This window comes from Silurus aristotelis (assembly GCF_946808225.1).
Source record: "Silurus aristotelis genome assembly, chromosome: 10".
Classification (NCBI taxonomy): domain Eukaryota; kingdom Metazoa; phylum Chordata; class Actinopteri; order Siluriformes; family Siluridae; genus Silurus; species Silurus aristotelis.
In genome coordinates this window covers 7,316,478-7,332,856 of record NC_139583.1, presented here as the reverse complement: position 1 = coordinate 7,332,856, position 16,379 = coordinate 7,316,478, and the positions used below count along the sequence as shown (strand labels likewise).

At 38.5% G+C, this 16,379-nt stretch overlaps 2 protein-coding genes across 3 annotated transcripts in view; one reads left to right on the top strand and one right to left on the bottom strand.

The window, feature by feature from the left end:
• Nucleotides 1-4,341: 4,341 nt before the first annotated feature.
• Nucleotides 4,342-16,379, top strand: part of mapk8ip2 (mitogen-activated protein kinase 8 interacting protein 2) — a 44,422-nt gene continuing 32,384 nt past the window's right edge. Inside the window, exons 1-2 of one of the 2 annotated variants that reach the window (XM_083551737.1) lie at nt 4,342-5,333; nt 5,406-5,579. In XM_083551737.1, coding sequence (XP_083407863.1) covers nt 5,509-5,579 — 71 coding nt within the window. In that variant the 5' untranslated portion in view covers nt 4,342-5,333; nt 5,406-5,508. The other variant, XM_083551738.1, reaches the window with a different exon arrangement.
• LOC310732248 (gastricsin-like) lies at nt 13,308-16,253 on the bottom strand. The gene is made up of 9 exons (XM_083552556.1): nt 16,178-16,253; nt 15,904-16,042; nt 15,712-15,829; nt 15,468-15,586; nt 14,849-15,048; nt 14,634-14,750; nt 14,335-14,488; nt 13,839-13,934; nt 13,308-13,715 (listed from the first exon to the last, which is right to left on the bottom strand). The coding sequence occupies exons 1-9, from the start codon at nt 16,231-16,233 to the stop codon at nt 13,560-13,562; spliced, it is 1,155 nt and encodes a 384-aa protein (XP_083408682.1). The 5' UTR covers nt 16,234-16,253; the 3' UTR covers nt 13,308-13,559.

Here is a 16,379-nt window from a genome sequence, read left to right as displayed (position 1 = left end):
CTGACCCAGTTGGGGACTGTAGGTAAAAGAAACCCCACATTTTAGACAAACGGGGGCGCTAGTGAGCCACTTAAGAGACACACCGTTGTCCGACCTTTTTGTCCACACTTAACAGCCGACAAATGTGATCTATGTGTCAAATTTCAAGTTAATCTAAGCACGCCAAAAGCCTTAAATATGCCTGAAATAAAAGTAAAGTTTGTCGCGTTGCCATGGGAACAGCGTTCGAGATATCAAAAATCCCTTTGCAATTTATTATCTACAATGTCTCGGCATCATGTTGACCACGTTTGGTGTCAGTCGCATGAATATCCTGGGAGAAGTATTTAAAAGTTCACCACATGCAACTGTCAAAAAATACACCTTTTGTGACTGACACACCTCCATGGCGCCTGTTGGTGGCGCTATGTACGAGATTCACAATGGGCACATCGATGCGATCGGAATCCTTGACCGAACATACACACTTATTGTCATCCCAATAAGTCATTTTTTGCTTTAGATATTAGACATTTTCTGTTTCTCTGAATGCGCCATAATTTTGTCGCCTCGCCATGGCAGCACCGTTCGAGATATCAAAAAACCCTTCGCAATTTAGCAAGGGCAATGTTTTGGCATCATGTTCACCATGTTTGATGTCAATCGCATGAATTCCCTAGGAGGAGTATTCCATGCATTTACAAAACAAACGAAAATGGCCGACTTCCTGTTGGGCGGAGCTAATAGGTTTGATTGGGAAAGTTGTTCGGGTCGATGAGATCTATATACATACCAACTCTCGTACATGTTTGCCGATCTGTGAACCGATATTTGTTTTTGCATTACAGGTGAGCCTCACTGTCACGCCTATGTTTCAGCCTTTGACCGGTCCTAATGGCAGACGACTGTGACGTCTGTGCCAAATTTCTAGTGTTTTCGAGCACGTAAAGGCCCCCAAAGGGCATGCCAAGAGCTTAAACACGCCTGAAAATGAAAGTAAAGTTTGACGCGTTGCCATGGGAACAGCGTTCGAAATATCAAAAAGTTCTCCGCATGCACTTACAAAACAAACCAAAATGGTCGACTTCCTGTTGGGCGGAGCTGATATTTTTGAGATGAAAGTTGTTCGGGTCGATGAGATCTATATACATACCAACTCGTGCATGTGCGTACATAATTGCCCGATCTGTGCACCAATGTTTGTTTTTGCATTACAGGGGGCGCTACAGAGCCCCCCTGCCACGCCTGTGTTCCAGCCTTTGCCCGGGCCTAGTGCCGCACGACTCTGACGTGTGTGCCAAATTTCAAGAGTTTTCGAGCATGTTAAGGGATCCCAATCGGCCAATGTGTGTAAAAAAACAAAACAACAAAAAAAAAAAACACGTTCTTTCTTTACTTAAATATAAAATAAAAAAATTAACTCCAGATAAAAATATTTTTAATCAGCAAACTTTTGTTTAGTTTCTGCGCCAAGTCTCAAATCAAACACCAAATCCGCCATGTTTTACACAATTTATCCTCTAGGTGGCGTTTTGTGGGTTTTTCCCTCATAATGGCGACACGAACTTAAATTACTGTCTTTATTGATCCTACAGATAAAAACAATACATCATTCAAATCTGTAAAATGTCTATGATTTTATATATAAAAGCTTCTTGACTTGACTTGAAGAGGTGCACTTTCCCCGGTATCACCTCATTAACTGTCCGTGTGGAAACATAGCAAAGGCTCTTAATGATGTCCACACGTCTCTGCACTGTTATAGCCTTTATATTTAATCACTGTACATATGCTTACATAAATATCATATGCTGTAAATATGCTACATATTTATCTGCACTATTTGCACGATTGCTACTTTTTGCACTTCTGGTAAATGCCAAACTGCATTTCGTTGCTGTGTACCTGTACAATACAATGACAATAAATATCTATCTATCTATCTATCTATCTATCTATCTGTCTGTCTGTCTGTCTGTCTGTCTGTCTGTCTGTCTGTCTGTCTGTCTGTCTGTCTGTCTGTCTGTCTGTCTATCTATCTATCTATCTATCTATCTATCTATCTATCTATCTATCTATCTATCTATCTATCTATCTATCTATCAATATGATGTGAGGTCCAGTTAACAGCTAAAACAGGTAGAAGTAATAACTACTTTTTACCTAAGTACATGTCAGAGCCAAGACTTCTTTACTTTCACTTGAGTAAAAAAGTTTAATTAGTACTTCAACTTTTACCCGAGTATTTTAAAACATGAGTATCTGTACTTCTACTTAAGTAAAGGATGTGTGTACTTTTGCCACCTCTGTAGTTCAGTGAGGTCAAGGGCAGATGAGACACTGAACAGACAGAGACAGATTTCCACATATATATAAAATGTTCAAATTCCTAATAACTTGGTTTGATTATGCAATGCTATGTTTCCTTTTTAATATCACATTATTTATGCACAGATAACATATTTTATTCCCCGGTTTTCCGAGTGTTTTTGGTTCTGGGTCCAATTTCCATCACTTGGTGGAAAGATGTAGGTCGAACCCAAGAATACTGTCAATACAATTCAGATATTCACTCTTTCAACAAAAAAATTAAAATATTAAATTGCATAGTCTTAGCTTTAGTTATAAATGAAATCCAACACGCCTATCCTTCTGGACAAAGGTGTCCTTTAATTTGTTGTAGAAGTAGGAGTCCTAACTGTAGTGCAAATATTTGTAGGTTATTTCCTTTTTGATAGCTGTAAAAAAACATTTTAACTCTAGCTAGCGGCAGAACAATGTTAAAGTCATCAGTACTTGAGCTCTTCAGGGCCCTCATCATTGCGGTAGGGGTAATGGCTGCCTCTCATTGTACTTTTTTAATTGCAGTTTTATCGATAGCAACAAGTCTATATCTTTTACAGGGATATGTGAAATAGGTTCTCTAGACTATAGAAAGCGATGACATGCAAATTAAAGGTCAGTGTTTTGGTGAAATTCACACAAATAGGCCCAGGATGTGCTTATTCCCTGTGCTCAGTTCAGTTTTGCATTGCTGAGAATTCATCCAAACTATGCAAATTTTAGGGAATTTATGGAGAAATGGCATCATAACAGAGTCAAGAGAAAGTTTAAAAAATATATAATTTCACATTTCATTCCATTTACTTTTTGGAATATAACAGGTGAGGCAGTGATGAGGCTTCTGCTGACTGCACGTCTCAGTTAAATCACATTCGTTAAAGTAAACCACACTAACATTAATCCACTCCTGCTCATCTAAACCAAGATTTCAATCGTAATTTACTGTGTATTATTTTACAGCAATGATGATGATTCAGGACTACTTTTCGCTGCTGATCATCATCACTGTACCCCGCAACATTCTATATCTGCTATAAATGGACATTCGGTGCAACCCAGATGAGAATGGGTTCCCTCTTGAGTCTGGTTCCTCTCTGGTTTCTTCCTTATGCTATCTGAGGGAGTTTTTCCTCACCACAGTCGCCATTTGCTCATCAGAGACAAACTTACTTATAAAGAACATATTCACTTTTAATCACCACATTATCTGTGTAGAGCTGCTATGAGACAATATTCATTGTTAAAAGAGCTATACAAATAAAAATGAATTGAATTGAATTAATGACTGAATTATAATGCTACTAAAATGAGTTTGTTTCATTGAATCCTGCTGAAGAAATTAAATGTTACTGAGTCCATGCCTAATATTTTAATGTCTTTACTTTTATTTAGCCCAAGTGGTTCCCTGGTGGTCTAGTGGTTAGGATGCAGCGCTCTCACCGCTGTGGCCCGGGTTCAATCCCCAGTCAGGGATCAAAACCCAGCCATTAGGGTTGCACATGCCTTAGTGCCGGTCCCAAGCCCGGATAAATGGGGAGGGTTGCGTTAGGAAGGGCATCCAGTGTAAAAACATGTGCCAAATCAAACATGTGGATGATCTGCTGTGGTGACCCCCTAATGGGAGAAGCTGAAAGAAAGTACAGTATTGTACTTTTATTTGGCCCAGAGTACTAATGTAAAAAATCTTGCCAATTTAATATTAATTGTGTTGTTGAGGATGAAAGATCCAAGCTAATGAAAATATCCATTCCCGAACGAGCAAATACGACATTGAAATGGTTTTCACACACCATGACAAAAGTTTTATATTTTTTCCTGTATATATATATATATATATATATATATATATATATATATATATATATATATATATATATATATATATGGAGATTTGAGAAATGCATACTTACTGAGCATATGGAAGTTGTATTGCCCATCCATAGATGAACCCAAACCAAGGTGGTTAAAGATTTGATCAGAATGCAGCAGCTACTTCTGTGTAGTTCTACGTAGCACCATGTTGTTAGAGAAAAGTTGTTTTTGTTTTAATATGTTCTGCCCCATAATTTGAGAAATGCATACTTAGGAGGATTTTTTTAAATCAATAACTGGAAAGCTTAGATCCGAGCCCTTGGAAGTGGTATTGCCCAACCCTAGATGATCCAAAACAAAGGTTCTTGTATAGTTCTGTATAGAGTCATATAATTTTGCATTGTTCCTCCATATGGAGGAACGTTGTTTTTCTTTTTTTCTTTGTACTGCACCAGATGTGCGGACAACTAAGGCCCTTTTGTAGAAATCTAGAAACCGTAAATTAGTCTACCTATATTTTCATGGCCCTCCACCTGCTTTATAAACATCACAGCCCTGATGACCTTCAATTCATTTGAGAGGAACACCTTGTTCTTAGCTCTGCACCTTCCCATAACTCAAATCCACTGATAAATTCAGCTTGGTATAATCATTTAATGATGTTTGCATGCTGGGTTTTTGTTTCACTAGCCTAACAAACATTATGGATGGTTTTTAAAGACCTTTAGGCCTATAATTGCTGTGCTCATCAGAGATTGCTGCTGGGCGCGGGAGCGCGCATAGTTAGGGGGCGCGCACGCCGCCGTGGTCCTCGCCTGATCTGCAGCGCGTTTCTCTGTAAGGCGTCACGCGCTCCCAAGCCCACGCACGGCAACAGCATCATCACGGTGCAGATCTCCACGCATCCGTGTTGTTCAGCGAGATCGCTCCATCATCAACCTCCGAAAGCGCGCTCCGGCTCCCGCATCCCGCAGACTGGTGCATGGCCGGATCCAACCAGGGCACTGAGGTTATACATTTATTCATCACGCATCATCAGGACCGTTTTATCCTCCTCCCAATATTCTTACAGCTTCTGGCATCGGGTGTGATGCTGCACAGCGGATGAATCAGAGTAGTCGGGCCCGGTAATTGCATCCGCAGTGTGGCCGGAGACAGGAGAGGCGCACGCACGCACGCACACACACACACACACACACACACACACACACACACACACACACACACACACACACACACACACACACACACGCAGACACACACACACACACGCAGACACACACAGAGCGGCGCTTGGTGCGCGTTTGCATCCGTCCCCGCTGTCTGTGGATGGGCTGCGCGCCTCCGCAGTCGCCTCTCCGACGCGTTTAGTGGATGAAGATGGCGGACAGAGCCGAGATGTTCTCCCTCTCCACCTTTCACTCCCTCTCTCCTCCGGGCTGCAGGTAAGCAACCTTCATCCTTCAAACCCTTTAGCTTTCCCCCCTCAGATTTATTATAAGATTTAAAAAAAAAGAATCCATTTATACCTGCACCTCTTTTATAGTAAAATATGATGCGTCTGCTGGTTTTTGTAATTGTGTTAAAATAATCAACTCCCATCCAAAAAAAAAATTAGTAAATAGTCATGAAGACGAGATCTATTGAAGGTTATTATTGGTTTCCATGGCGCAGGATCCGTTTCCATAAGGAGAAAGGAGGCCCACGCCCTATTGGGCTAATATGCAAACTGTAAACAGGGTAACTTCCTTCATATCCAGGAGTGTTTGAGAACAATAGCCAAGTTGTTATTCTGTAAATGGCTCTAGGTCTTAAACTGCTTCACCTTCTCTGTGTTTAAAGGCATATCTGATAAGCATCATGCAACGTAGATTTAGATAGACAGCCTTAGACATAGGTATTGATTTGTCTGCTTTATGAATAAATGAATAGGATGGTTTTACCACATTGTGTGTGATTGCTGTTATAAACAGTGCTGTGGTTCCTTATCTTTTGTCTAAGTTTTTTGGACTGTGAATGTCTGAAAACAAGTGATGTACGAGATCCCTTTTTTTTTTCCTGGGAGCGGCCAGTGTTGCAATATAAATAGTAAATAAGGAAACAATAACCTAAAATCTAACACATATAAGCATACACACAAACACACACACAGACACACAAACACAGGTCCATAATAATGCAGCACTGTGCTCAAGTCTCTGTTTTGTTCTGAGTAAAGGAAGTTTCCTTGAAAGGAAACAGGAAATTATAAATATATATATATATATATTTATAATTTCCTGTTTCCTTTCAAGGAACATAAATTAAAACAAGGGTACTCATACTTAAAAAATGTATATACTCTGGCACAATAGCATTTTTCCCGACCTTCTAGTGGGAAAATCATTCCGATAAAAGGTTATAACAGACACGTGGCCAGTCAGAGCTTTACAAACTGATTAAAGCAGCTTGAGTAAGCGAGTAATAGATGGGGAGACCACCCTAAAACAGAAATGGAGGGTTATTAAAAATGGTAGGTGAAACAGATCACCTTAATGTCTTTCTGACTCATTCGTTCGCTCTCTTCTGTCTCTTTTTCTGTAAATTAATTTATTTTATTCTTATCCAGCCCTGATTGTTGTACTCTCTCTCTTCCTCTCTATCTTTCTCTCTCTGATATTCCTAATGCTATATATTACCTCAAACATGATTTCTTATTCTGTCTTCTCGTCCTCCTTTTCCTTTAGCTCATTGGCCTTTCTGTGTTGTCTCTAATGCTTTAGGATATGGGACTTATAATGGAGAGAGAGAGAGAGAGAGAGAGAGAGAGAGAGAGAGAGAGAGAGAGAGAGGTGCCTGAAAAAAAAAGGCAAGAATAAAATATAGGTAAAATGGAAGGACTCTATCCAGTCTCTAATACATTATGTTTGAAAGCAATAGTAAATATCATTATTTTTTTCTTGACCTATTTATAACTATGTAAAAAGAAAATGGCTAAATCCATAAATACATGCTTATTGATACACCAAAAATAGCTTTCAAGGTTGCATGCAATGTAGATAATAATTACAAATGTACAGATAGACTCTATTGCAATATAAACAATAGAAATAGAAATTGTCAGAGGGCAAATGCAGAGAGAATCATTTCTAAATGATGTTGCAACAATTGCCAAGAAGAGATAATCTAAGATATAACTCTAAACTAATAATAATTTATAAAATATATCATATTTAGTATAATGAAAGTATTGTATCAGGTGTTTAGTCATTAAATCGATATGATACAGTTGTGTAACGCGATATTTTCTCCAGCTCCTCGATTCATGATGCTTTACTAATTCTGGGTTTGTTATTGTATCTGTCCTTAAAAGCATGTTTTTCTAAGCTCATGACTATGTCAGTGCTGTTGTGGCCAATTGATTAAATTGAACCTTCACGGTAGGGGGAAGGAACATCCAGTTTTATTCCTGATTTCCTCTCCTCACATGCCTCTTCAGCTCCCCCTTCATTTTACATTTATCCATAACAATGTACAAATGATGCAGTAATCCACTACCAGCACTGAGCTGAGCAGCTGAAGGTTAAAAGCATTTCTCAAAGGCTCCTGGGATTTGAACTCATGACCTTCTCATCACTAGGGCAGAACCTTTACAGCTGAATGACCCTTTATTCTCTTCACAATTCAATACAGCACAGTAAAGTCTTCGATCTGCATGTGTGTGTGTGTGTGTGTGTGTGTGTGTGTGTGTGTGTGTGTGTGTGTGTGTGTGTGTGTGTGTGTATTTGTGCATGCTCGCTTAACCGCTGATAATCGCTTAACCCTTTTTAAATTAGACCTACTGTGGATAAGCCTGAGTGTACACTTGAATACACTCAGGAAAATACCTGATATTGTATATGTGGAAGTTCCAGCTCAGTGGGAAAGCAGTAAATCACACCACCAAGCCGCCACTGTTGGGCTCTTGAGCAAGACCCTTAACCCTTAACTGCTCTGTTGTATAACAATGACAGAGTTTTAAGTCACTCTGGATAAGGGTATCTGCTAAAAGTCATAAATGTAAGTGTATATAATCTGAAAAGATGGCAGCTTTGTTAAACAGTAATCTAGAAAAGGTCATTTTAAAACACACTGCCCTTTAAACGTTTATTCCTTTGACCAATGAGGATTGTATTTGTCTATATTGATGTAGATTTTAAGATAATTTAGATTTATTTTAAAGAAAACAATATTTATTCATTGCACTTTAGTAAGTGCTTTGTCCTGGAGAGGGTCACATTCAATGCTTAGTCTATCCCAGGAACTCTGACTGTCAGGTGGGAATGCACTAGATGGGTCAATTTAGAATTATTTTTTGATCCTAGAGAAAAAAAACATAAAAAAACATGTGAAACTGGGGAATCTGAAACTATAAAGTAGCAGCTCAATCCACTGATGCCCAGAAAACAATAACTAAATAATAACTACAATAGGAACCCTTTAATTTCTTCATAAGTTTTTTCTCAACCTGATCCAATTTACACTTCTATAATATATGCTATGGGATTTAAACCCACACCAAAATCATCAGCATATATCACAAATGACTGTAAGGACTCTTACTTCCTTTTCTCTTTGTTAAAGTCTCTGCTGACAAAAGTGGCACATATAGATTTCAGACATAATGAACAACCTGTAGAAAGTGCAAACGATGTGTTCATGTACAAGCTGTAAATAAAAAAAGAATGTAATTTGGGGCAAAATCAAGGCAGAAAAAAAGGACTAACCAAAAATAGATTTTAAGAGTAAGACACCTCGTGAGGCTTCTTGGGTGTGTTTTTGGGTCGGTTGGGTTTGGTTACATCCAGATTCAGGCCAATCTGAGAAACTATTATTACTACATTACTGGTATGTTCTTTTTTGCTGTATAGACAATAATGGACAGAAATCCCATATGTGTCTGTTTTTGGCTCCACAGGAAGTTAACTAATGCAGCTTAGTTTTATCTGGGGGTCAATGATTCTGTGTGTAAATCTCAGGATGGTGCATTTGGTAAAATATAGAATGTAGAAAGGAATGAAACAATTAAATCAAACCATTTGTATGAGCAATTAATGCATACGTATTTATACACAATACATACTGGATGCTTATACACATCCATTCACACACTGAGTCATATTGAGCATATCCATACCAACACATTTCTGAAGGTGGAAATAGACCAGAAAACTGCAGGAAACATAGAAGGACAGGGAGAGAACATGTGAAACTCCACAGAGACGGTAATCCATGCTCAGGCTTGAACCTGAAACTATGTTTGAATAAAAACTATCTCATCTTTATTGTAACTGACCTGATGAGTGTCAATGATCATGAAGGGTTCAGCTTTACAAACTGTGAGTTTACTCAATCACTTGGCATAGTAAGTCATTCTGAATGTGGGGGTGTATGTGTGAAAAAGGAAATAAAGCTACAGATGACACCTCATTACTAAGTTGCTATGTGAAAATACATTGCAGGCTTTTATCTATAATGTGTAAGAGGCGTGAGTTCTGTATTGGACACGTGACAATGGCATTTCGGTGTATCAACCTTATTGCAGCACATGTCCTTCTTAGTGACACACAGAAAACATGTGCGTATGCATTCACCCATGAGACAGTCAGTCATGCAATCAATCAGAATGGATCATGTTTCCAGCAACTAATACTGTGTGTCATTTTTATTCACTTCACTTGCTGATACCATTTAAGTAATGACTTCATATGAATGAACCAAGACACAGTGACAGCTTAGTGCCTGATTTAATGAAACCATTCACATGGAAATGCAGACACAAAAATGCAGAGATTCCAATACTCTCATTTCTTGTAATGCAATTATATGAAATGTTCAATCAGCTTGATTTCAACATTAAAATAACAGTAAAAAATGCAAAGCAGTCCTGAGGTAAATCATGTATTTTGGAGTCTTTGTAGCTCACAACATACATAGTGTCTGGCCAAGTGTCATGTGACAAATCACAGGACTTGTTTATTGAACTGTGTTTGTTGATGTAACAATCTTACATTTAGTTTAAAAAAAGTCGATAAAAAATAATGTTTGCTGCAGATGGACTGTGAGGTTTCATCAGGATAATACAATAAAACTTCAATATTGTACTCATTGTCTGGAAACAAACGTCGGATCCTGTTCTCGGCTTCATCATTATGCATTATGCATATGATTAATGCAGGGCTCAAACTTGCAAAGCTTCATTTTCAGCTTTATGCTCACAGTCTCTTATAGCTGCCATGTAATTTTGTTCTTGAGTTTCTTCCTATGCGCTGAGGCTCTGATTCTGTGGGAAAAAATTATTTCTAGTAAAATGCTCCAGCAGTTTCAAATGAGAATAATGCAAAATACAGCTACATACAGTAAAAAGAATCTTTATAGATCGTTTATTGGTAGCATTGAGATGAACAATTTACCACCACACTTATGTTATTGGAGATGGGAACTGGGTTTCATATAGAAATCAGAACAGAGCAAAATAATTTAGAAGTGAATATTCGTGCTTTAGATAATCAGCAATTTTTTTTTATTATTGTTATTTGTTATATATGTTATATAATGAAATGATTCGGTCATTTTGAAACCGTAGTGCAGCTAAACTAATGCCACATTGTTGAATAATCCCCTTTTTATTTTTTTCGTGCCCTTTTCTGTAATCCTTCTGTTGCTTCCATCATCTAACTATCGTGTCTCATCTCCTACTATTACATAATTTATGCAGGCACATGCCATGCTGTGTGTGTGTGTGTGTGTGTGTGTGTGTGTGTATGGACACATACTGGCAGTTTTTAATGAGCTTCTTCATTATTGAGGCTTAAAAAATTCTTTTCATTGTTTGAAATAGAAAAGAGGAGGAAAAGGAGAAGCGAGAAAGCCCATACACGTTATATGCTGTTGAATTATTGTAAGGGTTTAAATTTACCGTAGTCTCAAATCTCACTCGATTACTTTTCATTTCTATGAGTCTGTAGTACCACTGTATCAAATAACGTGCTACACGCAACTTATCATGTACTATTAATATTATTATTTATTGATTATATTACGTATTGTTATTGCATGCAGGGTAATATGGCAAGATGTAGCATAAATTGTTAATTTCTTGAAAAGAAATTAACCATTTAGCATACACGTATTATATGGTTTCTCTCAGATTGCTGACTTGAAACCGAAGATGAAAGGATGAGTCAGCGATTGAGCTTGTACTGGTAGGATGTAGTTGTCATAGTGACAGCTGTTAAAGGTGACCTCACCCTACTTAACGAGTTCAAACCCTCCGGGAGGTTTTCCTGCTAATGGTGTGACATCAGCCCTTAGCCAGCACTGGTGGTCATAGCAACAGCGGATGACAGGCAGCTGATGTTACACTGCAGAATGCTGATAAGGCCCTGCCTACTGTATTAGGGAAGGAGTGATTCGAGATTTCAATGTGGGCCACTTAAGGCACTGATTTCAGGGAGGGGTTGAGTTGTGAGATTCTACTAAATATTATGTTGTTGTCACAAGACACACACACACACACAGACACACACACACACACACACACACACACACACACACACACACACACACACACACACACACACACACACACACACACACATTAGGTATTAAATATTGTATAGCACAAGAAAAGAAAGAAGGAAAATCAAGTATAGCTTTTAGGAAAGGTGCTTATTCCAACAATTTTTGGAAGCTGGGGTCAGAGCACAGGTTCAGCTTTGATACAGCACCCCTGGAGCACACAGAGTTTACAATCTTGTTCAGGGACCCAAGAGTGGCAATTTGGCAATACTAGGGCTTGAACCCCAAATCTTCTAATCAGAGACTCAGAGTCAACCAGAGCCTTAACCACTGAGCCAACACTTTTTATTGTCTGAGTTTAGTTTGTGACGGTCAGGTAAATTGAGCCATAAATAAAAGCTAGCTGTGCTGCCATATGATCATATGACCTGGATAGACCTTATTGATCCATTGACTGATTCATTGATCGTCTAAATCAATGGTTCCTGAGAGCTAAACATTTGTATTTTCTTTTACTATTGTATATTTCCTAGAGCTGTGGGTTCTCTTACGGATGTTCTTCTACTATCGTATATTTCCTAGAGCTGTGGGTTCTCTTACGGATGTTGAATACCTTAGAATTTTTTTTGTGAAAATGTTTTGCATTGAAGTGTATTCTAATATTACTTGAGGTAGGATTGTTTTAATCACATTAGTACCAGGATAAAATCTTTACCAAAACAGAATGGATTAAAACTTAGGGTGTCATGGATGTGATAATTTCTCACTGATGAATGTTTGTCATACTTCAACTGTATACTTGATACTCTCTTGGTGGAAACCTGTGCACAGCTATTGTAGTAAACAGCAATGGTACTGCAACTAGTGTCAGTAAACATTTTATGAAATGTGTACTGTCTGCAGCTCTGTATATATTGTAGATTTGCAGTAAGACAGCATTTAATAACGTTTATGTATGAATATATATAAGACTGTAGAAAGAACATTATCTATAATCACACACTCCAGTGCTCATGTTAGTTCTCACTCTCCAGTGCTCTTTATTGTTTAAAGATTTATTATTAAACACTTGATGTCACCCTAATGAGGATGGGTTCCCCTTTTGAGTCTGGTTCCTCTCAAGGTTTCTTCCTCATAACATTCCTCATAACATTGGCCACAGTTGCCAAGGCTGCTCATCAGGGACAAATGCACACCATTCACCTTGACTGTTGATTTCTGTAAAGCTGCTTTGAGACAATATCTGTTGTGAAAAAAGCGCTATAGAAATAAACTTGACTTGACTTGACTTGAATATATTTAAAGGTTTTGGTGAAGGCTGTTATGATTTAGTTGATGAGTAGAAATATTATTCATGGATTCTCTGCATGAGTAGATAGAGAAAGTGATAGTAGAACTCTTTATTTTATCTTCATTATCAGCATGAGTTTGAAACATTTCAACCTGCCAAACAGACTTGGACTTCTGTAAGGTTAATCCCAGGTTCAGTGGTTTAGCTGATACCAGGAAATGAAGAGATGAATAACCTGAGTGTGTGCTTTATATCCAGTACAGCATTATTTGATAAACTCTTAATGTTCTGTGCTTTTGAATAGAATCAATACTCAAGATGATTTTTGCATGATTTTAATTTTTAATTAAAGGATTGTATTTTAACATATAGTGAAAGGGATAAATAGATATTCTTGTTTAAAGACAATTTAACACAAACACTATCTTGAATTTACTTACAACTGGCATTATAGGGAGTGAAAAAAAAGAAATTTCTGTAAGAAGTAGTATGCCACAGAGATTTTTTAATTTCCATGGAATTAATGCAGGTATTAATTATGCTATGGCGACCAAAGCTTTTATTAGAAATTTCCATGGAGTGTTGGTGGTGGTGTTCAGACAGCTTGGGCAAAGCCCACCTGGTTATTGGCACGGTCATACACAGAGTAATAAACCCTGAGGAAGACGTCGCCAAAGATCCAGAGGGGCTGGTTGTTCTGAGAAGGCAGGTATGTGGGAGTGATGTCAATGGTGCAGTAACCACTCTGGTACTCCTGAGAACATACACACAAGATAATTAGGCGAGATGTTTAGGCGTTTGGAGTTTCTCTCTGTTTATCAGAGTATTTATCAGAACCCATTGTTGTACCAACAGTTGGAGAAAAGGAACTTACTTGGACGTAGGCAGAAGGAGGCAGAGGGAGATTCGTTCCACTGATGGTGAAGGTCAGAGTGGGAAGATTGTTCACCTGGCTACAGTCCACAACGTACTGTAAAATAGCATTGAAGATGTTCAGAACATTTGTTATACATTATTTGAAGATATTAAGGTCACCTGCCAGTAATTAGACGTCAGTAATATTGACAGATTCCAACATCAATACCTATACTTATGGTAAAATATCAATGAAGGTTTGGTTGGTGTTTCAAAAAACACCAATAATTTGATTATTTAAAAAAAAAGTTACTGACTGGGTAAAGTAGAGATAAGTCAAAGAAGCTAACAAGAGTCCAAGGAAAACTCTGAAAGAGCTCAATTAGGATAAACTATTAGGATAGTTTGATTTAGAAGAACTTCACCACAATGAGATTGAAACTATACATATTTAAATAATAACGGTTTACTCACTTATATATTTTTTTTTTTACCAAAAACAAGTGTGTGAGTACCTCGCCATAACTATTCTGCTGTGCTCCAATAGACTGCATCAGTGAGGAGAGGAAGGAGCTGGGAGCAGTAAGGCTGGGGGTACCAGTGTCCACAATGGCCTGGCAGCCGCCGTACTGAGAGCACCAGCCAGTCTGCTGTCCTGAAATCGAAACTCTGAGAAATATATTTGTTTTTGGTTAGAAAGCATTCCTGGCAGTTTAAAGCATGACAGTGGAGTGATGTAGTCTGAGATGTATGAATAGTTTTCAGAATTCTTAATAATAATTTGATACGAAATTCCATGAAAAAAAGCACTTACTCCTGAATGCCAATCTGCCAGTAGGTCTCAGCTGTCACGGGTGTCCAGTAGATCTGACCCTGATACATGTTGGTGTCCACAGCACCAAAAGCCACTTCACTGCCAGAGCCTCCCTCTCTAAACAATCAGAACAACCAGATTTTAGATGTCAATCCATAGTAATGCACCATCACTCACTATGTGGTTAAATAAAAACATTTAAAAAATGTGCTTACGGGCACAGATAGATTCCAAACAGGTTTTGTTGAAGGAGACCCTGTTGCATCATGTTATCCACAAGGGGCATGACATTGCCGACAGCAAGGGATGGGTAGGCCAGACCAAGAATTCCATCAAATGGAGCCTGCAGGAAGGGCTGGCTTGGCTCGTTAGTGCTTAGACCGATCTCCTGATTAGGGATTTGGATGCCAGCCAGCTACCAAAAGTAAAAAAAAAAGACTTTTTTAAAATGAGGTCTAGAGGTCTAGAGGCTCAAACATGATTTACAACAGCAAAAGTGCCTTTGAACACAGATATTATATTTGTCAGGATGTAAATCACTCAGCTAAATTCTACCACCTAAATATCAACAAGAAACCTGTAATTGCAATAACGTCACTCTGGTGAATCACACAATCCTTACGGGAATAAAGGGGGAAAAAACCTGATTGGATTTCACCCCTCTAAATATTGTATTCATTTCAAGCCAGACTATTTTTTTTTACCATCACAGCAATATGGTGCCATTTCATTGGGATCATGTGTAATCATTGTATTGCTGCATGGAAAACCGGCTGAAGCATAGTGTATCAATTCTAAGCTAAATTGTGTTAAAATATAAATTAGAACACTCACAGTAATAGTATCATAACCAAAGACACCATTAAGAGCTCCAGCTCCATAGGGTAGGTAGAAGGTTTGGGAGGTGCTCTGGAAGGTGGAGGACTGCTGAGGGTTGAACTGTGTTTTTGTCGCTGTGATGGGAAATGCATAGACCTAGGTTATAAATATTTTATTTAATCTATCCTTTGCATAATTGCACACACAGTGAGTTTTTAAAAGTTTCTAATGCTGAGTTGTGGTAGAGATGTGAACTTACTGCATGCCTGAGTGCTGCAGTAGACAGAGTTAACCCACAGATTGGAAGAGCCTGTGTCAAAAAGCACCTGGAAGGACTGGGGTGGTGTGCCAACACTGATCACGCCAAAGTAGTATGCCTGAAACACAGTAGTTACAGTGATTAGATGAATACTTCAACTGGTTTATGAAGTAAGATTGGGACTTGACTTACACCAGCAAAGGTCAATGAATCAATAGTGGTAGTGGCCAGGATCTCAGGATGGTATTTAAGGGCTGGATCAGTGTAGGGCAGATGGATGCCCTTCTCCCTCATGCTCTCTTTAATGGACTTACCCCTGATGAGGGGAACCCTGCACAGACGGACAAAGCCTTGATTGGCACAACATATTTACAACAGATGCACAACCGAAGACCAGTAGGACAGTAGGTAAAATTTAAAAAGAGTCATGAGAGTCATCAACCAATGGTAAAGAGATAGAACTTACTTGATGGCTGCCTCTGAGAGGATGAGGCAAGCCATTAGGACGATCAAGCACTTCATGGTGATTCTTGTTCTCAGTTTGCCCGAATGAACACACCGATTATTCGCACAACGCACACTTTTTATACACACACCAGCCACATATCATTATACATGCAAATTAGGCTTTACCTGTGCCAGCACTTTTTTATTTGATGGAAACACAC

What these genes read in the sequence shown, in the direction of transcription:
- LOC310732248 (XM_083552556.1), bottom strand. Translation starts at nt 16,233, where the DNA reads ATGAAGTGCTTGATCGTCCTAATGGCTTGCCTCATCCTCTCAGAGGCA. An exon ending in CTGCAGCACTCAGGCATGCA is followed by an intron (nt 15,587 to 15,711) that starts GTAAGTTCACAT and finishes TTCCCATCACAG; the next exon opens with CGACAAAAACACAGTTCAAC. An exon ending in AGCAGAATAGTTATGGCGAG is followed by an intron (nt 13,935 to 14,334) that starts GTACTCACACAC and finishes GCTATTTTACAG; the next exon opens with TACGTTGTGGACTGTAGCCA.